Source organism: Takifugu rubripes, chromosome 22, assembly GCF_901000725.2.
Source record: "Takifugu rubripes chromosome 22, fTakRub1.2, whole genome shotgun sequence".
Taxonomy (NCBI): Eukaryota; Metazoa; Chordata; class Actinopteri; order Tetraodontiformes; family Tetraodontidae; genus Takifugu; species Takifugu rubripes.
The window spans coordinates 11,947,211-11,971,643 of record NC_042306.1 but is presented as its reverse complement, the minus strand read 5'-3'; the positions used below and the strand labels follow the sequence as shown (position 1 = coordinate 11,971,643).

The window sequence follows — 24,433 nt, the reverse complement described above, 5'->3', positions numbered from 1 at the left end:
AGTCAATAAACAACAACCAAAACAAACAGATTACAGTCACATCTAACTGATTCTAGAGTTGACTAAAAAGGCACATTTTAATTTTTTTTTTTCAATTCAGGGTTCATTTGTGGTGAAGAGTCGGACTTCACTTTCTGGACCGTCATAGACACAGCACAGTTACAAAATAAACAGAGTTGCGACCCACCCCCCCCATTCCATGGTGCCTCATTTTTAACACCAAGAAAAGCAAAACAAGACTCTCGAAACATGATTATGATCGCGACACCGTAACGTGCAACTATCATCCTTAAACAACATTGGCGTTGCATCAGTTTGCCCTTTAACAATTGATGTCGGGCAGGTGTGGGGTTTAGGGGGCAGGGTTAGGGTTAGAAAACTGGCAGAATCTGAAAGAAATGGCAAAAAACTGGGAGAATCATGGGACCATCAAGCAGATGGGCACTTTATCGTTGTAGCATGTGTTTTTAAGTCTTCTACACCAGATGTGCTCATCTGTGTGACAGTTCCTAAGCCCTAGGACCTGAATGCTGTTTGGATTTTGGTCCTGATTTTCGCGTTAGCCACAATGGGTGACACCTGGAGCAACTGCTCCCTTTGAATATGGTTTTGGAAGCAGCCGTTGTCTCACTGGGTGTGGATCGGGCTGGATTTGAGTTTGGTTCCAGCACGTATTTAGCTAGGCTACTTCTTAGTATCTTAGGGTCAATTAGTGTAAGATAGAGTCACTACCGCAATAAATTTGTTTAATTTTGAAACATCTTGCTCGATCTCCTCCTTGTTGCCCTTCCTTTTAGCAGGCCTGTGACATCTGCTTTCCAAAGCTGAGCCATACATCTGAAACCTCAACAGGTTTCAGCTTGGTATGTTTAATAGACGGCAACTGCCCAGGAACTCCCAGTCCAGGTCTTCAGCAGACCATTAAAATATAACTCCTACTTATGCCGTCTTAAAAAGAAAAAGACGAACAGGTCTGAATTCTTTCCTTTATAGATAAACCATTTGGACTTTACGTGTATTTTGCATTGTCTATCGGGGTGGAAAGCAGGCTGTTTAATCTACAGGAAAATTAGAAAGATTCAGAAATACATATGGAATAGGTTAGCATGGACTGACCTCATTAATCCAGTATAGTACTTCATTAACCTGACCAGAAAACTAAGTCTTAACATGGGAAGTTGAGGATCAACCAAAATGTCCCACTTGCAAAGATGTCCCCATTTTGAGATGTAGTCCCCACTTTATGGTCCCCAATTCGTAGCTGATACAAGCGCTCGCTCACACACACACACACACACACACACAACATCCATTGTGGGGGAGAACAAAACATTTGTCTTTCTTCTGCTGCTACACCATATTAGCATGCTAATGTTACGCTACCACTTTATCGATACTCGAGTCTGGTAGAACATCGATGCTAATTTTTAAAATGGCTTTTAAACCAGGGGTGGCCAACCAGTCAGAGCCCAAGAGCCACATTTTTTACTGTGTTACTGCAAAGAGCCACATCATACACATGGGCACACATGAACATCACCTCATCCCTTCCTGATGCCAGATTTATTGTAAATGTCACACACCAACATGATAATGACAAAATTTGACTTCTACAGACCATGGGCCAGTCACAGTCCACAAACAAAAATATAATAATTAAAATATATTTTTTTCTCTTACTGTGCATGTTGCTCAGTGGGACTTCTGGCATTCCTTGCTTTGAACAATCCTCTTCAAATCTGGCTTGTATTCAGTTCTTTAACATGGGTGTCAGTCAGAACAGATCGATGCTTTGATTTCACGTGTTTCAGGGTAAAAAACAGACTCGCAGACGTATGTTGACCCAAATATTGACAGGATCTTAAGCGCAGCCCGTTTTACATTGGGGTATTTTTCCATTGGCACACTTTTCCAGAACTCAATGGCCCCTTCCCTTAAAGCAGGTTTCAGTTGGTCCTCCTCACAAAGATCGATCATCTCCAACTCAGCTGCAGCCTCACCTGTGACTAGCGGGGCTTTAAAACAGTGCGTCTCCACATTAAATGGGTCAACGAGGAACGCAATCTGTGGCCTTTTCAGTTGTAGATCACGGAACCGAGTCACGATGCTTTCGTGCATTTTTTCCTGCCATTTTGAAGGCGAACTTGACACTAATTGTTTACTCAAAAGATCTTGTCCCTACTGAGAAACTTTGCGGTATTTTCATCTAACGCGCATGCGCTTTCGGCGAACGTACCGCATTGAACTCGTGAAGCGAACACGCACATTAAAAAAACACAAACCCAAACTTCGATATGAACGTTAGAGCCGCATGAACCCAGGCAAAGAGCCGCGGGTTGGCCAGGCCTGTTTTAAACCATTGAAAACATAAATAGCTTCATGTATGAGCAGAGGTTCACATTTGTGTCTGCAGTTTATTCATTTTCTAATAGCCAGGTTAACATAATATAACAGTATAAAAAGTCCAGAATCCACAAACATAACCTGGTTCCAGAGTCAGACCCAGAAACAAACAGGCCCGATCAGACAAGAAACTTCAAAATAAATCGGTTTAGCTTTCATGTACTGCAAAGATTTGGACTTTATGTTGAAAATAACTTCCTGAGAAAAGAAGCTGATGACACCTGAATCAGACTTCAAAACCAGAATATGGACTTTAAACTGAATAATCAAAGTCAAACTGGGACGCCACCGGTCTCGATGATTTTTTTTTTTTTTTTTTTTAATTGATACATAAAGAACAGGAAAAATAACACCAATGTCTCTTTTGGAAGAGGGAACATTTTTATTTAGACCACTTTTAATGTTTAAAACTCTTTTATGCTTTGATCATGTTCAGAGCCTATTGTTTCTTTCTGATGTGTCTGGGCGACCCCCTTGGCCCCCGTGGATCAGCCCCTGATTTACCAGGTTGTCTGAGTTTACCATCGACAAGGGTTCTAGGCAAGTGACCAAAAAATAAATCAAAACCAAACCAATTTACACAAGCAATATTATTGATGTTCATCACTCACCCACTGACGCCCAGATACTCGGCAACCTGAAAGGAAAACCATCAAAACACGATTCAACAGTTTGACACACAAAATGCTTTCACATAATTATTGGTTTTGTGCAAAAAGATTTATTTTTGTTGTTAAAAACACCTTTAAAAAAGAAAAAAGTTGTGGCGTGTTATTAAGTGAAACCTGCTGCACTTACAGGGGAATAAAGTTACTTTTCCCCTCGTGCATCGTGCGAGGCTGGTGTGTGGATCCCAGTGCCAAATGCAGGGAATTTCCCTCTCCTCTCCTTCCTTTAGGTACTGAACTCCGGAAAGTTTAACAGTGGATGAGGGATAATGGGCAGCATCCAACACGCATAAAGCAGCTGGGGGAAAGCAGAATTACGTGAGTGTAGTAGTACCGTTGCTATGGAAACGTACATCTCTTCCACTTACTGCACTTGGGGACATCAGCCCACTTTCCGCCGCTACAGATCGATTTCTTATCAGCGCTTCCTCCCTCCATCACGTACCCCTCTTTGCATTGATACTGCACCTGGGAATCTTCGGTAAACACCTCCTGGTGACCCCGGTTGATGACCACAGCGTTTAGGATCCGAGGGGGCTCATCACACGCACCAAGGTGCTCTGTAGGAGAGGGACACTTGCGCCGATGACAAGGCGACAGGTTCACACTTAAAAGCATTTCAACGTGTCGGAACTTACTGGTACAGACCGGTAGGGTGGACCAAGAACCGTTCCCACACTGGGCCGTGGCGCGAAAGTTCTGGTGCGTGTATCCTTCTATGCACGTTACCCGTATTTTATGTCCATGCGGGTACCAGCCATTGTCGCTCGGTGGGAAATTAGCATTGGTTATCTCTGGTGGAAGGCAGGCTCCTTCATCTAACAGGAGGATTGTAACGTGATGTGAGGAAGGTGGGAGCAATTACACACGCCCGCGAACTTACACGATAAATGGATAAACATTAGCGGTAAGAAGAAAACAGAAGCTTATCCAAAGTACAGAACGGTTAGCTGAAACTACACTACCCACAATGCGTGACGGTAGAGGACGCCGTTACCATGGAAATCTGTCCCGCCCCTACAACTGTGATGACGATAAGTGTCTAGATTTTATTTGTTTAGAACGATTTTCTCCGGCGACCGATTCCCAAAAATGGCGAATTAACCCCCCCAACTTAGCTCTAATGGTTGTTTTTATTTAGAGGAACACGGAATCCCTGGGTGCCGCCTCTGCCCTAAATAAGATCAGGTTCGGCGCTCAGCTAACGTTAGCCTAGCCCTGACGTCATGCAACAACTGGCGCCACAAAACACCTAAAAATGCATGCGATGTTTTCCAGTTGTTATAATTAGATAATTAATATGGAGCACGTACCTATACACTGAGGTCTGGGTACCCAGGTGCCACCCTGACATAAACTTGTTGACCACCAACCCTCCGCTGCGGGTTTGTGTCCTTCTTCACACGTATAAGCGACCTGGGCGCCCGAGTCGTAGGATTCCTTTTCCGGAACAAAATATCCACCCGTCAGCATGGGGGGGCGACAGGATACTAGTTCTACCTGAGCTGAAAGAGTAGGAGATTAAAGAGCGTCACGTTGACGCAGGAACTCAATTTAAGAGTGAATTCTTTTACCATTCCGAGGCCCCGCAAAGCAGAGCAGGAGAGCGAGGGTGACACGTGTGGAGCCCATTCCGTCTGAGGCAGTTTGGAAACGAAGCAGAGAGTCCAGTTCAGATCAGAACCGGTTAATGATTGTTCAGGGGGAAATCTGCCAGGAAATTAAAGCGTGCGGGACCAAAACGGGGGAGGACTGGGAGAGGGAGCAAACGGTTGGTTTTGTTTTTTTTGTGAGTTTTTTTTTTTTTTTTTTGGTCGCTTAACATCACGTTTAAACATATAGAATATAAATAGATTTACCTCTCTTTATCGTAGTGTTTAAACAACTTGTCCCCTAAAAGTGGCTGTGGTGGGAGTCATCAGCAAAGGCTCCAGTTTAAATCTTGAATATTTTCATTTGCGTTACATTTATTTGGGACTCATTTGTTGACAGCTTTGCCCCCACAAAACTCACTTGTTTGTTCTGAGGGCCGATTTTGAAACGACTTCCCGCACGGCTGCGATCAGAGGTCGATATGGTGGTGGGACAGAGGTCAAAGGTCAGCCCGCCACGGTCAGCGTTAGTCGATTAAAAAGCAGCTTTCCGTCACAAAGCCTGCATTTTTAAAGTACCGGTAGTGTATTTTTAGGGGTATTTAAAAATAAAACTACTTTAGCATCACAATGGCTTTAGAAGCTAACATTTTTCCAGCTCACAAATCCATCCTAATCTGTAGTAATTTCCATTCAGCTCAGGTGGACATCAAATTCACAGGCGCTCACAGTTTCTCTGAAGCTTTATTGTCTATTTTCATTAGATGACAAATTGCAGAACCCCCCCCCCCACCATGTTTCTCCTATAACAGAAAACCAACAGAAAGGAGGAAAAAAAAAAAACAACTGAAAAAGGTCTTTTCATGATTCAGCCACGCTCCATCGGGGAGCGACGGAGACGGACCGATTTCATCGGGCGACAACAGAGCAGGAAGAGAAAAATCTTTTGAAAGGTTCCATCATATATGTACAGTCTGACCACAAACCCAGAACAAATAAAGGACATATTCAAAGTCTCTGATCTAACTGGTTTTGTTGCGCTCGGAGCCACGTCTACACTTATTCCAAAATAATTGCAAACTTCGCCGCCTCGCTTGCGCCACCGTGTGGCTGAAGGCGTCACTACCATCGTGTGTTGCCTTTAATAAAAAACCTTGGTGTGTAACACTAGAAAACAATTACAAGAGGCAGAATTCCTCTGATCCTCATCTCCGTTACCAGGGGGATATGGTATCCTGAGAGGAGCCATCGAGGAGCTGTTGGGGGGCTGGAATATGGCAGGGAAGCTCGGCAACGGGCGGACCGAGGAGGAGAGGCCGCCTCAGAACCTGAGGTGCGATTTGTGTTTGACCATGTATCTGGAAAACAGAGGGGAGACCCCAGTCAGCACAGGGTGCACAGGATTTACACATCTATGGTCAACACACAAGCATAAACACAGACTTGTCAAGAGTTTCCCAAAAGCGCAGGAACACGGGCCGGTCCAAGTGGCGCCGGTGGCGGCTGAGCTCCAGCACGGTCACGTCCCATTTCTGAACGTTGGGGTCTGTCTTGGCCTCGTCATACTTCAAGTGAAAAGCCCGAACTGGAGGGGGACGTGGAGACAAATGGAACTTTGAACGCACCTTAAACAGTTTAGTAACAAAAGTGGCAAACCGAACCACAAGCAAGGGCGGAGGCATCGCCATGGTTACCACTCACTTTTGGCAAATATGTCGACGGGGGAGCCGTCGGGCAGCAGCCACGGCCAGCCCTTGAACTGCCAGGCAGGCCCCTGCACGAACACGGCCACCACGCGATCCCTGTGGGAGGAAAGGTTCGCCGGCTTTAACGCCAAAACGGCGGAATTCTTTCCGTCTGGTGCGAGCCGGATATAAACGCTCACCAGTCCTGCGGCGCCAGCTTCAGTGGCTGGTCGATGACGCGGTACGGCACGGTGACGCTCAGCGTGGTGCCGCCGGGCTGGATCTGGTCTTTGCGCCTCTGAAGCAGGACCTCATTGTCCCGCGGGATGCCCTGCTTCTTCTTGTCCTCCGAGGTGACAAACCTGGACAGGAGAGCTCACAGGATCAGCCGGATGCTGACTGAGGGGGACAATGGAAACACCACGGCTTGTGTTCTTACTTCAGGTCCTGCAGAAGGTCTTTAGCATTGAGCATCGTGATGAGCGAAGTGGTGGCAGCGGGGATGATGATGATGGGCGTCCTGGAACCTTTAACACAAACAAGACTGTCAATATGAACGAACAGGCAAAACAGCATCTAAATGAGGGACGGGACGTACCTTTCTTCTGATTGGGTGGTGGTCTGGCCTGTGAAACTAACAGTGGAAAAGAAGTGTTAAAACGGTCCTCGAACGGCGTCAGAGGGGCGCATTGTGCAACATGAAAAGCCAGCGGGCCTGCAGAACATCAAAGGGACACCGACCTGGACGTGGGACGGGCTGCAAAGCTGGTGTCTGCGCTTTCCGTGCTGATGCTCCTTCCTGAGAGAGAGAAAGACAGAACATTTGCTTCACACCATCCCTGCAGACGTGTGGACGGACCGAACAGGTGAGCATCTTCAATATCCGAGTTCATTCAGAGCACCCAGAAAAAAGGTGGCTTCAGTGATGCTAAGGACAAAAAGAAAGGAATATAAAGGATAGTGGCCCATGTTTAAACATCTGAGATTTAATTCACCCTCCCTGTGAATAAAGGAGCCCAGCTCGGTGGTGCTGCGGTTTGGCAGATGTGATCTGCAGGCTGTGGTTCAAATGGACGATAAAAGCTGATTGTCCCGGCTTTTCTGCTGAGGTGTGGAGGTTTTACCAGCAGCTCTGCAGGATCACTGTCAATCACAGATAAAAGGCTTCTCTTCAGCCAGCGACGGTTCATTCTGCTCATGTCAGATGGTCCAGAACGTCTGAATTAAACGGCCGCGGCTGCTTTTACGGACGAGCAAAGCAGCTGTGAACGAGGATTTTCACTTCCAAGGAAAAAGCCCTCAGAAAAGTGGTCGCACGCGCGGCCACAATTTGATTCAGCGCAACGTGGAGTTCTTCTGACATTCTGAAGAGGCAACACAAATAGGTCAGCAGCCCAACCCCCCTCCCCCTCCCCTGGAACGGCGTAGGCAGCGACAGCAGCAGAGATGGCTGACGGGGTTGGAGAAAGCACCGCGAGCGCGCAGCACGACTCGCAACATCCCCCCCCCCCCCCCCGCTGCCTCAAGACCGCCAACCCTCGCGCGCACAAGACGGAGAGCTGGGGAAGCAGTAGCGAAAGAGATGTGCACGAGGGAGGGAATCAACGGAGCATGTGACTAGAAGAGGAAGGGTGACAGGAAACGATAACGAACAACAGCTAACGGCGGCTAAGCGTTAGCCGCCGTTACCTGCCCCCAGAATCTCTGATCAAAGGGCTGCAGCAGCGTCAGCACAAAGCCCCCGGGGACCATGCGTCAAGGCAGATAAAAGGCAGCTGCTCCCACACACGCGCACGCTCACACCTGTGGTAGAATATCCGCTCCAGCTGCGCAACGGAAGACACGCAGGCGATTTTTTTCCTTTTTATCGCGCAGCCAAACGAGGAGCGGCGCAGTGGAAGTTGCGCTGTGGATACGAGCGCGGGAGAGCTGGCTGGAATTCATCACAACAAACCATGGACGGCAGAAACACGCCTACGCTAGCAGAGGTGAGTGAAATCACATCGCGCGGTTCAGGGCTGATGGAAGCGTGTGACGACGCGCGCGCACCCCCCCCCCCACACACACACATACACACACACACACACACACACACACACACACACACACACACATCCTGCTGGCAATTAGGAAATTTCTGCTCCCTATTTCTGTCTCAGACACAGAGGTCTTTTCAGCAGGCGCTCAGAAACGTGCCTTTGTCTGCTGGCATCCGTTGGAGAGGTCGGGTGTAATTCAGTGGAAGACGAGGGAACGCTCTCTCCACAAGGCCCGTCTTTATCAAACACTCGTCTAGAAATGATCCCAGAATTTTCCTCCTTTGATCCCAAACGACCTGCTCTAGCTTCATCGTGTGCGTTGCGAACCGCGGTGGGATGTATTCACGTGTATCTCCCCATCTTCCAGGTCATTCCAGTGGGCTCGCATCAAACCTCATCCAGATAGTGGTCACAACAGTGATGAGGTCCATGGGAACCCATCACGCCCTCCAGTCTCCTCCGGGGATCCAGGCCTGAATCTTCCGACGCCTTTCTGCAGGAGTTCGCCCGTGCTGCTGCCGTCATGCAGTGGAGGCGCCGCCGCTGCTGTACGCACGCAGCTGTTTTCTATCTCCTCTCCCTGCTGGGTTTGGTCGTCTTCCTGGTCCACCAGGCGTGGCTGCCCCGGCTTTCGCCCCTCCACAGCGGCGTTCCCATCATAGGAGCCGGTGAAGCTCATACCGCCAAAACCAAGTGGAACTCTAGCAGCCAACATTCAGCTTGGAGGCTCCTCATTGTTGCTCAGCTGAACTCTGGGGTCAATGCCAACCTCAGTTCCCACAAGAAGGAAAGCACTTCCTTTCATCCAGGGGGGCCGAGGTCTGGAAACACCACGGCAACCATTGCAGAGGGAGAGCTGGATGGAAGGATAAGCCCCGGGCCATTCCCTTACACCATCAACGAGCCAGACAAATGCATGCAGGACAGGCAGGCGCCGTTTCTGGTGCTGCTGATAGCCACCGAGGCTCGGCAGGTGGAGGCCAGGAACGCTATACGCCAGACGTGGGGGAACGAGAGCGCGCTGCCCGCTCCGGGATTCATCCGGCTCTTCCTGCTGGGGAAGACCGAGGGGGAGCTGGGAATTTTGCAGCAGAGAATGCTGGTAGCAGAGAGTCAGCGTTACCATGACATCCTTCAGCAGGACTTCCTGGATTCCTACAAAAACCTAACGATCAAAACACTGATGGGAATGAACTGGGTGGCGGCCCACTGCCCACAGGCCAGCTACGTCATGAAGACGGACAGCGACATGTTCGTCAACACCGAGTACCTCGTTTACAAACTACTCAGGCCGGAAATCAAGCCCAAAAAGAACTACTTCACGGGTAACAACATGAGAGGTTTCGGACCCAACCGGAATAAAAACAGTAAGTGGTACATGCCCCCGGAGACGTACCCAGAGGACAAGTATCCCACCTTCTGCTCAGGAACCGGCTATGTCTTCTCTGGAGACCTGGCTTCCAAAATCTATGGCGCGTCGCTCAACGTTCCGCGCCTGCACCTGGAGGACGTGTACGTGGGGGTTTGCCTAGCTACCCTCGGGATCGAGCCGACCCCGCCCGCCAACGCTTTCCTCTTCAACCACTGGCGGGTGTCGTACTCCAGCTGCAAGTACAGCCACCTGATCACCTCGCACGGGTTCCAGCCCAACGAGCTGCTCAAGTACTGGCATCACCTCCAGAACAACAAACACAACGCCTGCGTCGCCAAGGGGAGGGGGGGGCGGACGCGCTCAGGGATGCAGAGGGGGGGAAAGTTTCCCATCAATTTCCAGAAGAGTTAAGCCGGGGAATTTTGGAAAGAGTCCAAATTGCAAAGTTTCCATGGGAATTGTGGGTAATTTAATGGAAAAGCATCATATCCAATCAAAAATATTGGTTTTGTCACAAGCAGACACTTCCACAAGGTTCCAATTTAAACAGCTTCCAGTCGTGATTAGCGTAGCGCACAGCGAGCGTGAACATTCCAATGTAAAATAAGGAAACTTCAGGTTTGATCACGCCCGAGCTGAGCATTTTAAAATGGGAGATGACAAAACTGGTGAGGAAGGAGATGGCGCAAACACACACGAGCCTTCATCGTGAAAAACATCATCGTCATGAGTGGGCGAAACATTTGGGATTGGAACGAGTGCGTTGGGCTCAGGGAGACCATCAGGCAGCATTGCATGTGCATGTGGGTGTCATGAGAAAGAAATGATGAGGACGCTGTGGAAGAGTGACGTCCTGAGCTGCATCATCTCCTCTTCCTTGTGATGCTGCATTCAGGTACAATGGGAAAAATTTGGTCAAGCATCCAGATTTATTTACATTCCGTGTATGTGAGGTATTAATAAATCACCACATAGTATCAAACGTTCGGTCGTCCACAGGCTACTAGCGAGCGTTCCCCTTGGGCTCAAAAGGTGGTGCAGGATCATCTGTGCATGTGGAGGAATGCACAGCACATGCAAGGGGCGTGGTCTCAATACATGCACGTGCATGTGATTGAGGAATAGCACAGATATTTAACTGTATTTGCACGGAAGCTGGTTTTTTTAGGTCAAGTGCCAACCCTCAATTTAGTAAATTCCGGTTTACTCCTATTTATTCCCATGGAAAGTTTCCAACTTGGAAAACTCATGGAATTTTGCAACCTTAGACACTCTCAACCACAGCCAACAGGGGGGAAACAGCCTCTCAGCCTGGAGAGCTTCCCGTTGGACAGTATCTGCACAATCTGGGCCGTTTCCCCAGACTTTTCCCCGGGAATTCAACAGAACCCATTCCCAGCACTTCCTTTCCGTTTGCACAAAGGTTACCTTTTATAGATATGCTCACGATATGCGGCACTCTCCACGCCGTCCAGCAGTGCTAAGCTGTCGGTGGCAGACGTTACAGCCTCCTCTGGTCACCGTTGGCAGACGGAGCCTCGTTTGGCATCTATTTTTGGAGTCTCTTCCTGCTCTCGTGTCCCTCCAATCGAAATCTGTCTACTTTAATGTGCTGAGGCTTTTGTATGAGAGAAAGCTTTTTCCCTCTTTCGTGCACAACCGTATATAGTTAATGCTCCTGCACAGCATGGACGTGTCTGTATAACTGTAAATAATGATTTCCATGAAAGCCAAGCCACTCAACAGCTCTGTAATATTTCCAGTGTGTGTTTACCTGCTGTGAAAAAATCCTTTTGTGAGAACTATTATGTCTTATACACGGCAAACGGAGGGGACGGGGGCCGATGGGGGTAAAACGATCAAATGCACATATCAAACGTCCTGCGACAGGACGGTTTAGGCGAGAATCAGCCGCCAGACATCAGCGAGAGCGATGAAAAACACAGACCATCGAATTCACCTGCAGCACTGACACGAAACGCACAAAGATTTTGAGCCAATTACGTCTGAAAACTCGATCTGACAGGTGACGGTAGAACATTGTTGCCATGGTTACCTCGGTGCTGTGATTCTAACAGGCTCTTAAACATGACAAATAGGAAACTCTCTGATCCGATTTAATAACAGCATCCAAGCCACGACGTATTCCTGAGAACGACCACAGTCACAAGGACGAGGGAGTCAGCTGACAAGATGTGGCGCAGCTGTGTGGAACTTGTTCCCTTGTTGAAATACTATAACCAGTACTATAACCAAAAGACGAGCATGGGCAGCATCCTGTGTCTGTAAGAGTGTGTGATGTCATTATTAAACAGCTGCTAACACCAACTACTGTCGAGCAGTTCTTCTCCAAAAAAAGCTCTGGTCTTACCGTCACTGACTTCAGGGTCATGCCGTGGTAGGTGCCCATGGTGTCGATCTTGAAACCCTCCGTTTCTAGATAAAGGAGGGGAGAAAAAGGTTACGGATTCTGAAATGGTGGATGACCTTCTATCTATGATGATTAAAACACACATGGCTCTCACCCTCTTTTCCTTTGAATCTCTCCTGATCGTATCTGTTGTAGGCGGTTGGGACAGGCTGCTTGTTCCGGAGGGAAACGTCCTGAAATCAGGGAAACGTGTGATTCACTGAAGTGGAGGGAAAAACAGCAGGGTTGCAGGAAAATAGCATCTTACCGGCTGAGTCGGGTTCTGTGCTGGTCTCTGCTCTGGTGCTCTACCTTCTTCTCTGGCTTTCACTGACTGAAGGATGGCAAAGATGTTCTTGGAAAAGTTCTGAAGAAGCCAGCATAGAATTAGACATGAGTAGATCTCTGGAACTAAAGCTTTTATCATTCTAATTTTTTAACAGTCTCAAGTATTGCTTCAGAAGACTGGTTGCTAAACAATCGCTAGTATTTCTGCAGTAACTATGCAGAAAGCTGATGGCTCGTGACTGCCATCTAGCGGTTACACGTTTTTGTGCACCCATCAGCAAAAACTTCCTAATTCCTCACGGCTGAAGAGCCGATCTGGAGAATCATAAAGGAATGTAAATCTGGAAAATTGATTTTAATGAATCTGCCTCGCTAAAACAAATTAAATGCCAAAGAAGTTTTTTCCCCCCCTGCTTTTATAATTAAAGATAGTCTGAGAAAAACATTGAACTGTGGCCTTCAGTGTTGCTATGATGAGACTGGACAAACCTTTCCACTGCTCTGGAGGATGGTAGTCCTGGTCCTCCACACCCTCTCCCTGCTGACAATGTCTCTGGTGACGTCCACCTCTGCGTCTACGAAGCTTCTCTGCTTCAGGGTGATGTCGTCATCCAGGTCTGTTTTGATGGTAGAACGCTTTTTGGCCATGATTTTGGCCTTGATGGCTGCAATTTTCTCCACTGACATGGCCTCTGACAGAGACCTGAAGGAGCAACAGAGATATTTGGATCATTTCCACAGCTTACTCCTGAAGGAAGCGGTGTGGATTTGCCCTTGTATCAACACACAACAAATAGATGTGGCAGATTTATATTTATCAGTGTGCAAAAGATACGCTGAAAAATACAGCTCACATCAGCTGTACCTGATCTGGTCAGTCTGCACGATACCCTCTTTATGGCCCTCCAAGCGAGCAGCCAGACGCTCTTTGTCAAGGCGAACTCGCTCCTCATCCTACACATGAACAACAGACGACATTAGCAAGCAGGACGAAAGATTCACACTGCAGGCAAAAGTGGCAAATTTGATTTGTTTGCTCAAATGTTAACCACATCCAACAGTCTGAACAACACTGGTGATAGAAAAGTGTAGCAGATAACAGTTTACACATCCCAGCACCCCCCCCCCCCCCCCCCCAAAAAAAAACCCAACCTTTCTATTAATGACAATTGTTTGATCAATAAGTTAATGAGTTCTACACCTCAAGAGTATGTAGATAACTGTTGAAACAATCTGAATGACTTTACCTCAACCCTTGGTTTTTTGGCTTCAGAAGAGACCTCGTCTGCTGCTCGTTTCACTACAACAAACACAGCCGTAGGTTTATGTCAGCACAGAAGCCGTTTATTTTCTAGACAGGCAAAACCATCTGCTCTTTTTTCAGCAATTCTAGTGATTTAACTGTAAACCACAACCTAAATTCAAACATAGAATTGACCAACTATAATTTAAAAATCAAGCTAAACACAGATATCTGGACATATGACAAATGGACTTTCGTCATTTGAACGTGTCTGTTATCATCAAAAAACATCAAAATCAAGTCCAGCTACTTTTTTTGAAGAGCTTTTGTGAAACATGACACCACTAATGACTGATCTCTATCCACTGATCAATAGCTGGTTCTGGCTTCTGCACCATCGCGAACTTGCCTTGTGTCGGACGTTGCAAACCTATCTCGATAGGCGCACTTCTGTCAATACTTGTCGATGTAGCTGTGAAGCAGAAAACAAAACCCAAATCATGTGAAATGTCAGAACAACAAGGACTTCTAACGACCCACAAAAAAGCGTGGTAGAGCACTTACCTCCATCACTGTTGAGGTATGACAGAAGGTCCTTTCGATCAGGACGCCTGACAACAGGAATGTTCTCCGTCTGCCAGCAACACACAAACAGGTCACGCACACTGTGACAGTTTTGTGGCCCCGTGTGTTTTACATTTGTCCTGCACTTACTGCAGCCCGTCGCACATAGGATGGATGTGGGAGATGCACATTGTTGAGCAAGAACAGGATCGAGTCCAACGTGTAATACTCTTTTGGCTGGCCCTCTTTACCAGTTCTGAGGATCATAACAGAAGCAAAATGAACCGTCAACATCACGCAAATCTCCCATTCATGGTCAGAATAACAGGCAGTCACTGTGGAAGCACAATCACAAGCACCCCGTTAATTTAAACCCAAACATTTAAGTGTTTTATGGAGAAATATGACACGATAGCAGCGTTATTAAATACTTGTCTGGCTCGCAAACACGGAGCACTTGTGGAACCAGTCACGTAAGGATACAGATCCTGTGAATTATTAAAGGAACTTTAAATAACTTTTGTTTCCAGCGACAAATAATCCAGAGATAATAATGCACGAATGTCTCATCGGATATTAAACAACATTCAACTTGACGCCAGCGTAAGTTAGCATCACAACAGCATGTTACGTCCCCGTCTACGTCTTAATAAGAAAAAACACGCCAGACTAACAAGAAGTTTATGTAGTCCGGTGAACGATACTGCAGCACAAAGCCAAAAGATCTTTAAGCATCATAATAACATAATATCTGCAGAGAGCTATTAAACTAGCATCGGCTAGCTAGCGATACGTTACAACGTTGGGCCTAAGCCTTCACAAGTCCGTTCGCGCTGACATACCCCCATATTATGTAGTTGGTTTTGACGTTTTTCGGCCAGGAGAACTCCCCAAAGATGACCTCGTCGCCTTTAGCGACGATTTCTTTTTTCTTCATGTTGTACTGTCGGAGAACACTCAACACGTCCGCCATCTTGGCTCGTCTTTGAGGAGTGAGTCCGCGAGGCCCCCGGTTATCAAAACGGTGCGCCCGCGCAGAATGCCTGATCAGAACAAACTTTCCCCAAAATAATTTATAATTCATATAAATGGAATCATTTCCTTTTCTATATTTAAACCACCGAAATATATGTATATACGAATCTAGATGGTAGAGATGCCTTCCTCAAGGATGCTTCCTGTAAGGGCAGGTGCAGTTTTTATAAAACACTTCATAAAAAAGCAGCATAGTGTTTATTAGTTTTTCCTTGCTGTTACAGTCAGGCGCTTGCATGAATGCGACAGATGACGCTGTTACACTTAAGTTTACTTTGTTATCAACAGCTGAAGTCCCAATGGTCATATTGTAGCTCATAATATTACAGTATTTTCCATGATTGGACAAAAGTAATATCTGGGAAGGGTGGATAAGTAAGAAAAGCCAAAAGTCGATCTTATTAGATGTCTAAAACAGCATTCCATCCTTCAGAAACTCTATTACTAAAACTGTGTGCATCCTTCATTTGAAGACATATAAAAGTTTACAGTAGTCTCTAGAAAGCACATTTAAGGGTTTTCCATAAAGGACACAATTAGACTTGTTTTTTTGTGCTATAATAAAAACAAAGAAAATTGTGATGATAAATTCAGCCTTGGATTCAAATGAATTGTGAGCCGACGTGTACAGCAGCATCATGCAATGCATAGAGTTGAGACTACGATAGGAGAACCGGAATCCTCCAAATTAAAGTGATTTGCAGCTCCAAAACACCGGCATTAACATTCCTTCAAATGTATCCTCTGGAAAGGGTAAAACCACACCAAAAGGAACCGAGGAGTATTCCTTTGCACAGAATCATCAAATAAAACATATGACCTGGTTTTCAAAGTAAAACGGTGTTAGGAAAACAAAACTTAAAACTAAGGTGGCTAGGTAACTATAACACTAAATTCTAGACAAGAAAAAAAAACCTTCTTAACCAAATAAACATTGTCTTAACATCTTTTTAAATTTGGTTCGTGGTTTAATTTCCTGTTTCAGTGTTAGTTTAGGAGGCTATGTCATAAAAAGGGCAGGTTTTTAGCTTTAGAACACGTGGACTGTAACATTAAAACCTACTAAAACACATACCAATAAATCCTTCCACTGGAAATCCTCCACAAACCTCTGTGATGCGTTTCTCAGGTACGACCTGCGATAAATCGGTATGATTTCGCTTCGAACAGGTGTCTCGCCACAATATAAGCACGGCTCATCCCACTGAATGACATACACCACTAAAAGAACTGTTATTCTTCACTTTCTGCACCCTTTGGCGACAGACGCTACAGCAGAGTCCATCAGCGTGAATGTACAGGCAGCCGTCACACCCCCACTACAACCCCCAGCCATTTTGGAAATGTGGCTGCATTAACGCTTCCTTTTACTCCTACATGCACGGGACGCTTTCCAGATTGTTGTTCAGCCCGCTGGACAATTCTTCAGGAGAGAGAAACTGGAATTGTAACTGTCTTTTGGATTAGCGCTGTTTGAGGGCACGCTAGATGCCGAGTGAGCCGCGGCGGTCCACTTATTGCCTGCTTCGACATCATTCGGACATGCTGTCGGTGTTTCGTCAGATCAAGTCCTCGGCCAGGTTACGGATGACGTTCAGAGCTTCGAGGTCAAAGCCGCAGATGCTCAGCAAGCCCCGATCATCTGTGGCCGCTAACGCAGAACCATTAGAGGTCAGCCCACATATCACCAACTTGGAACTGGCTCCGGTTTTCTGTTGGAAAAACATCAATGTCAGATGCGAATCACAGTCGGTATCCTGTCGCGAGCGGACGGGACGTACCCGTCTGTGCTTCTGCAGAGTCTCCACTGGACTGGCAGAGAACGGCCACAGCAGGTTATTGGTCAGAATGATAAACACGTCTGCTGCTCTGCCCCTCTCTGTGGCCCACGTGACAGGAAGTGTGCAGTCTGTGCTGCCGCTCGGCACCTTTGAACGGTGACGGTGGGAAAATTAACCGTCTGGGTCTAACTTAGCAAGACTAATAACACAAAGCTGGGAAAGCCAAGTAAAACCAGACAGCAAGCTGCAATTTTGTGAGCGTTTCTTTGATTCTGCTGCACGTCCACGTACTTTGACCAGTTCGGACGTCACTTCTGCCAGAGACATGTCGGCCGTGAGAGAGCAGGGAACCACGGCTCCTTCCGAGTAGGCCAGCACCTCCGCGTCTGCCTCCGTTCTCGCAAAAGTCTGCGAGGAGGGAAAAAGGACTTGAAGGATTACCTGGAAGACGTCTCAATGATGGTGTCCTGAGGGACCTGGAGGCTCAAGACCACTGTGATGAGGACACAGCTGTCCCAACCATCCAGGCGGTTTAGCGTCGTCTTACCATGGCGATGGCGGCGGCAGCAATGGCGGTGCTGACTGGCGTTCCCGGGACAACGCTGCTCAGGGAGGTGCTCACGTCCACCGCCAATATGAAGCGTTTACCCACAGGCTCGACGTTCTGAGGACAGAATTGGGAGGGGGTTAGTGCCGTTAGCTGGTGTTGCTGCTCTCCGACAGGCTGAAACGCACCACGAAGCTCTTGTAAAAGGCAGAATCCACGGCTTTGACGATACTGCTGTCAGGCTCCCATTTTCTCTTTCCCTGGTATCCTTGGCCTCTTTTGTAGTTTTCTAACGATATGAGGAGGCTGAATGGATGAATCTTGGCCTGGTGATGATCAGACACATAACGCACATTAAACCTCAGGGTCACTGATGCAAACGTGCTTTAACTGGAAACCTGCCTTCTTTAATGTAGCTTCACACTGGATCCTGTCACACACGGCTTGTGTTTCCAAACATCCGGGTTCGAAGATTTTGCTTGCCGTCATCTTACCCAAGAACTTTAGCACTGACTGGAGGGGCATTTCCTTCAGCAGAGCTCTCCATACCTACAGAAACAACCACATATTTCAGAAAAATTAAGCTACGGTGATTCTTCCACACACCCCAAACACGCTCACCTGTTTGGACTTCAGATGGTCTGTCAACAGCTGCTCCCTCTCCAGTTTGTGTTCTTCGATTAAATTGATTAGCTCTGTTTCATCGCAGCTGTGCTTGACTTTTTCCACCACTTCCAGGTACGAAAGCACTTTGGCCACCTCTTCTGAATTCTCTTTGTTCGAGTAAGCGACCTGAACCTCGTCCCACCCTTTTGTTGCGTATTTACAGATTAAAGCGATGGCTGAAACAGAAAAAGATGACGCCTCGTTTGCGTTACCTTATGGGTCATGATTGGTTCTAAAAGTGTGCCCCTTCAAATGGATGCTGTTAGCATACATACATACATACTAAAGCATGGGGTGAGGTGAGAAACCTAGACACAAGGCGCTGGTGGGATTTACCATGCTTGTAATCCTTCAGGCCGGCTGCTCCTGCAGCTTCCCTCTGTACTGCAGAGGATGCCAGTTAAGAAGGAAGGTCTGCAGCGTGAGTCAGGGCACAGTTCTGCACCCGGGGTTTTAAAGAATTGGGTCACACATGGGTAGATCCACCTCTGAATGGGGTCTTAGCGCTCCTGGATCACAGCATTATCGATCTGCCTGCAGCACCACCTGCGGTGCTGCGATAGGATCAGGGCGGATTCCAGTATGGGATCCAAATCAGGTCTTTGAGGTCTATCTCTCTGAGGGATATCCCCTTCAATACTGAGAAAAGCTGGCAAGATTTAGTATTTAGGTCAATGTCATGCTTCTAAGTTTTTTTTTTAAATGTTGGAATAACACCTATTTGACGTACAAACACAAACGAAAATGGCTGCTGAGTCAAAGCAGCAGATCATGGTAGACAAGATGTTCTGATGCGATCGTGCAGGAAGGAACTGAGTCACTGCCGTCTGTTGACGATGCGACTTGTGATGGAAGCTGCTGGGTGAGTGCCGAGCATTACAGATGATTACACGCCGCTCGCAATCAGCTAAGTACTGCTTAACCGGCAGGACGGCGCTTCAAGACGTGCAGAATGACTACACAAAAAAATAAAGTAAAGGGGATTATTTTGTGCATGCAGAAATCTACAAAAACAACCCCGAGCAGAGTGAAAATAACCCCAACCTGCTGATGCGGCGTCTCGTTTTAACGCACCTTCATTGGCTGGTTTGGTGTGACAGAGTCTGAGCAGGTCCCGGTGCGACCATCCCTCTCTCTGTTTACATTTGGTCACGGCTGCAGCCAGACTCATGGCGTCCTGCTCGTTGTACCAGTCGGACACTGCTTTCCTGAGCGCGCGCCCCCAGAGCCCACACCTCATCCCTTCTTTCAACTCCTTCTTCTTCTGGATGAAAGCAAACAGCTGCGCGGGGTCCCTGCAAACCTCCTTCAGAGCTTTGAACGCCGCCTGTCTGGTCTTCAGCTCGGAATGCTGGGAGCACAAAGCCAAAGCAAAGAGGGAAGGGCCTAGACGGACAGCTCGGCCTTCCCGGGCCAACTTTTTAATCTCGTCCACCACTTCGGAACCCCGGCCCTCCTGCAGCATGGACGTCAGGGCTCCGGCACTCTGCAGGCTGAGGTTCTCCTCCTCTCGGGCGGTGTATACATGTCTTTCACAACCGTAACAGAGGAAGCGGCGAAGCCTGGTCTTGTCATCGACCTCCCACTGAGAGGCACCACCTGTTGCGCACAGGGTGTGGTTGGTCTCCGAAGATACGGCGCTGACGGAGGAATCCATCGTAATACCTCAGAGAGTCTAAAACAAAGAGCTTACGTGTTAGATAACAATCAAAGTTCCCTTCACATGTTGCAACGCAAAAGAAGGACGTCATTAAAACCAACACAGCAGACGTGATCATTGTGGACCACATCTTTGAGTGGAACCATTCACCAGTTTCATGGCTTGTTGTGACGCATGTGTAAGATCTAATAAACTGTGGAGATCTGATCAAAGCAACTCATCATTGCTCCCACCAGAACATCCTTCCATCAGGTCCCTCACACAAAGAAGGTAAAGCCGATTAAAGGTCACCACGATTTAGACATTCGCGACACAAAGGCAGCTGTTCATAGCTAAAATATTACTAAATAAAACACTTAGTCTAGGTTTGCTCAATTAGTGAAGCTAGCAGAGGGAGGGACAGTGGCCAAAGCCAAGTTGGTTACCGTTAGCCAGCCGGGTTATTCTGTTTTGTCATGCTGTTGTTATTTTGTCGCATGAAGCTTAATGCAAATACCTCACATACTCGTGAAATTTCGCAGCAATGTTGCACATGCAGTATTTAACAATCTGCTAAAGGAGTTCTTTTTCTTTGGAGCTGAGCTGACTGGCGGCTCGATGCAGCTCGCCACGGAGGGCAGAGTTTAAAATTGATGGAACTGATGTAGCGATGAACGAATAATGCGTTCTAACGACATCCCGGTCAACATCTGCATAACTTGTAGAGCTGCGCGAACTTACCGCGATCTAAATGCAATTCTGAAGTTCTTGATGGGCTAGACAGCAGGCCTCCGCTCAGACGGCCGTCAATGAACTAAGAGGCGGGGCGAGCCCAGCGTGCGCAGGGCATGCTGGGATATGGAGTTCTAGCGACGAAATAACCGAATCAAAGGTATTAATTCATTAATATATACTATATTTTATATCTCCTAGCTCTTATTTATCCACGTAACTGGTTACTAGACGAATATTCTATAATAATACTTCTATTTTTGTTATTCTTATTACAACTCTTTAATTTCTTAAATCGTGTCTGAAATGCTAATAAATAAATAAATGAAATGATATTCCATCTTTTTACTTTTATAGTTCTGAATATTGAGTGTATGTGTTCTCAGTCACCACTAGCTGGCAGTGTTTCAGCTTTACTCGGAATAGTTTTGAGACAAACGCGGCTGCTTCCTTGGTCATAGACAGAATATAAAAATGTTTTATTTTTCAAGTCCCCTCCCCCCCACACACACACACATTTATACAACCATAAATACACAACACACCTGTGGTTGTGCTCTTGTATCGCACCAACAATTTCACTTGCAGTCTGTCATGGCCTCTGTGCTGCCATGAATCGAGGTGACATTTTGAAGGGACAGGAAGTGTCACCACGCTGCCTTTTGTCCTGCTGGGACCTGCGCTGCTCCAAGTCATTCACCGTGCAATGTTCCACCTAAATAGATCAATGCTTCAGGATCTGTCATGTCCCTGCTGCACTTCACGTTAAAGGCCTTTCTGTTTCCTCCCAAAGCCAGCCAAGCCTGCTCGAACCTGAACCAGGACTTTGTACTGCTCTGACTGAACGAAACGTGGAAATGAGCTGTTCTCCATCAGGCCATAAATTTTCCTCTGCGCGGCGGCGAAGCATGATGGAGTCGGCTGCTGGAGGTTCTGACTGATGGACTCCCTTGTGTCGAAATCTAGATTTACCTGCCAACACATGGCGACAAAGAGAAACAGGGATGTGTGATGTTTAAATCTAAATCACCATTTAAAGCATAAACACTGTAACTTAGATGAAATATTTATGAGCCCATACCATATAGCGGGTACATGTCAGTATATGGAGAGTTTCCGAAGGTTTTTCTCTGCAAATATTGCCTTCATCCCTTCTGCTGTTACCTGTTTTTTAGCGTTAGCCCTGACAAACTCCTCGTATATGCTTGTGGCTCTTCGTCTCAGCTCCTCTGGGCTGTCGACGCTTCTGAACTCCTGGCAGGCCAGCCAGAAGTCCAGGTTTTCCTCGCAGAACTCTGATTTCAGAAAGTCCCGGAACAGCGCCAGTCCACCTGTTACACAGCAGAGCATCACTTTAATGCAGAGGCGGCAGCAGCGACCCCCTCGACTTTAGCTTTGTGATGCTTGAGACAAAAATAAATTTACATTTATGTGAAAGGAGCGTGTCCAGAGACTCTCCCAGGAAGCCGTGCTTTGATTCTTTCCTGCAGTTAGCAGAGAGTTATGTGCTCTTGTTAGTATTTCAAATAAAACCGGTGGCTAATTGGCAGTGAAACTTCTTAAAAACAAACCTGCATGTCCTCCTCCATGATATTGGACTCTGGACAAATTGATGCATCCTGGACTTCCAGGCCTGACACCTAAGAGAGAAAGGGAGCAGAAAAATCAGGAGAATATCCTCTCGGAATTACAAACCAGACGGACATACTCACATTCTCTTTGTGTCCTGGGTGTCCAGGGGTGCTGGGGAGAAGCTACAGCAGCCCCCCTGCAAGAGTGACTCCGGCATCATCTCTGAGCGGCTCAGTTCTGGATCAGTGCTGCGGTACCAGAGACTAGAGCCCAACTGCCTGTCCACCACACCAACCGGATCAAATCCAGTTAAAGGAGGAATCTGAGGAATGGTTCCACCCACACACACCCTCTTATAGTGTTACGAGCTGTACTGTCTCTGCTCACAGCATCTTTCTTCCCAAAGACCCACAGGGTTCCTGGCGGGGACATCACATCTCGTGCTCTTCCACAACAGCTCCAATCCCCCTCGTGGCTAAATGCATTAAATTTGTTCCTCAGTCATCTTTTTGACGTCACTCGCCTCATAATCCATGTCTGATCTATACTTAGTCACAGGTCAACAAGCCACGCGGGAGCTACTTTTAGCAGCGTCACTGCTCTCTGACTTATCTGAATTACTTATTTCTGAGATTTTAACAAGCATAAATAGTTTGGTCGGTGATGGGATGTGCTATTCATAACCACTATTGACTATTAATGGGGTGATAGAAAGCCTGAATGTAGCCGCCAGGAATGGGGCCAAGTTTAAACTAAGAGTTGAAAATAGATAACGTAACATCTGGAGACGTCAGCGAAGCTGGAACAATGAAACTCTGTGTATACGTTTCTGGCTTGGGGGTAAAAGTTAAACATAGAAAGACTGAAAATGTTGCAACTTGAACTGTTAGATAACAGTTACAGAATCTCCTACTTCCTGTTTGTCATTCAACAGTCTCATTGTGGGTGAGAAGCTGCCAAACAGACCGGGAACCTGGTCTGAGTGAGAGAGGATTTGGTTCTAATGAATTAGCATGTGGCCGGAAATCCCTCCATCAACGGGTCTGGCTGCATTTGAGAAGTTCAGAAAAATGAGTGATTTCATCACTATTATACATGTGTGGAAACCAGACGGAGGTCTGGGGGCCTGCTGAGGCAGGTGAAATCATTCCCACGTTGAGCAGGATGTCTCGCTGAGTGTGGGAACCATTTAGATCCAGTTTGAAAGCTGTTAATGTGTAAAAATGATTCAGTAATTCCAGACTTGTGCCCACACCAGTGATGAATCTTCATGCGATAACTTGGTGCCACATATGGGATTCTACTTCCTATTTACAGGATGGGCCAATAGGGGTGGTGGTAGCTCAGTGTGTTGGGAACTGGGATGAGAAGCGGAGGGTTCTCGGGTCGAGCTCCAGTGCAGACAAAACATGGCAGGTGTTCTGGTAGTAGGGGAAGGTGCCTGAACACCTTCAGAGCACTGCTGAGGTACCGTTGAGCAAGGTGCTGAACCCAGAAATGCTCAAATTGGTCCCTGCGATGAACTGGCAACTCATCCAGGGGTGGACTCTGCCTTTGCCCATTGTTTACCCTCCTCATGACCCCAGAAGGGATAAAGTGGTTAAGAAGACGAGATGTTGATTTATTGGTTCTGTTTATGCTGCCGGTGTTGCTGCTTCTGAAAACGGACCCTCAACGTTGGTTTGCTGTGGCAACAGTCCGACCGGGACCTTGCACGAAGCCGCGTGGAAGAAGAATGACTTCTGTCTCATGACACTCATCATCACATCGATTGCGTAACACCCGCAAATTCGAGCGCCTCCTCATTCGTCAGCATCTCCCAGACGAGGAAGCTCTGACTCCAGCCAGGATCAGGCTAAGGCCATCTTAGCCGAGCGGCACTGAAGCGGCCCACATCCTGCTGAAATAACTTGGAGCGAAAAATAGAACAAAGAGCGACACGATGCCTTTTTGCTGAAATTACACTGTTCACACCCAGGGTGGTGCAATGTAACGAGGTCTGTGTGTGTGTGCTGCTAATTTATACTGTGGGTGTAAATAGCACTTTTGCTTCCTCATTTAAAAAAAAATCTAAATAGGATCAGATGCAAGTAGCTCATATGTGCAGACGCCAAATCTTCTAACTGACCGATTTGAATAGTACATGTTTGGACAATAATTAAAGCTAAGTGTTTTTAGCTCTGTGCTAACCATAAAA

General features: G+C 47.1%; 5 protein-coding genes across 5 annotated transcripts; 1 reads left to right on the top strand and 4 right to left on the bottom strand.

Annotated features, from left to right (window-relative positions):
* Positions 1-2,761: 2,761 nt before the first annotated feature.
* Positions 2,762-4,805, bottom strand: LOC105418152 (coagulation factor XIII B chain-like). The gene is made up of 7 exons (XM_029830609.1): positions 4,646-4,805; positions 4,385-4,576; positions 3,710-3,889; positions 3,440-3,631; positions 3,202-3,369; positions 3,015-3,040; positions 2,762-2,939 (listed from the first exon to the last, which is right to left on the bottom strand). Exons 1-7 carry the CDS (start codon positions 4,701-4,703, stop codon positions 2,922-2,924), a joined length of 834 nt encoding a protein of 277 aa, XP_029686469.1. The 5' UTR covers positions 4,704-4,805; the 3' UTR covers positions 2,762-2,921.
* Positions 4,806-5,388: 583 nt separating this feature from the next.
* On the bottom strand, positions 5,389-15,272 carry cdc73 (cell division cycle 73, Paf1/RNA polymerase II complex component, homolog (S. cerevisiae)). Its single transcript, XM_003975760.3, has 17 exons — positions 15,107-15,272; positions 14,415-14,520; positions 14,265-14,334; positions 14,110-14,172; positions 13,705-13,757; positions 13,323-13,411; positions 12,947-13,160; positions 12,438-12,536; positions 12,285-12,363; positions 12,131-12,195; positions 7,090-7,147; positions 6,947-6,982; positions 6,788-6,875; positions 6,549-6,710; positions 6,365-6,465; positions 6,107-6,248; positions 5,389-6,021 (listed from the first exon to the last, which is right to left on the bottom strand). The coding sequence occupies exons 1-17, from the start codon at positions 15,235-15,237 to the stop codon at positions 5,985-5,987; spliced, it is 1,593 nt and encodes a 530-aa protein (XP_003975809.1). The 5' UTR covers positions 15,238-15,272; the 3' UTR covers positions 5,389-5,984.
* LOC105418153 (beta-1,3-galactosyltransferase 2) lies at positions 7,849-12,087 on the top strand. Its single transcript, XM_011616629.2, has 2 exons — positions 7,849-8,336; positions 8,755-12,087. The coding sequence occupies exon 2, from the start codon at positions 8,911-8,913 to the stop codon at positions 10,168-10,170; it is 1,260 nt and encodes a 419-aa protein (XP_011614931.1). The 5' UTR covers positions 7,849-8,336; positions 8,755-8,910; the 3' UTR covers positions 10,171-12,087.
* Positions 15,273-15,478: 206 nt separating the features above from the next.
* On the bottom strand, positions 15,479-20,770 carry ro60 (Ro60, Y RNA binding protein). The gene is made up of 9 exons (XM_003975802.3): positions 20,674-20,770; positions 19,368-19,968; positions 18,249-18,469; positions 18,030-18,176; positions 17,816-17,953; positions 17,628-17,744; positions 17,372-17,488; positions 17,081-17,227; positions 15,479-17,011 (listed from the first exon to the last, which is right to left on the bottom strand). Exons 2-9 carry the CDS (start codon positions 19,948-19,950, stop codon positions 16,859-16,861), a joined length of 1,623 nt encoding a protein of 540 aa, XP_003975851.1. The 5' UTR covers positions 19,951-19,968; positions 20,674-20,770; the 3' UTR covers positions 15,479-16,858.
* A 373-nt stretch (positions 20,771-21,143) lies between these two features.
* On the bottom strand, positions 21,144-22,754 carry LOC101077816 (regulator of G-protein signaling 21-like). Its single transcript, XM_029831159.1, has 5 exons — positions 22,377-22,754; positions 22,236-22,304; positions 22,090-22,148; positions 21,829-21,995; positions 21,144-21,636 (listed from the first exon to the last, which is right to left on the bottom strand). Exons 1-5 carry the CDS (start codon positions 22,454-22,456, stop codon positions 21,430-21,432), a joined length of 582 nt encoding a protein of 193 aa, XP_029687019.1. The 5' UTR covers positions 22,457-22,754; the 3' UTR covers positions 21,144-21,429.
* Positions 22,755-24,433: the final 1,679 nt, after the last annotated feature.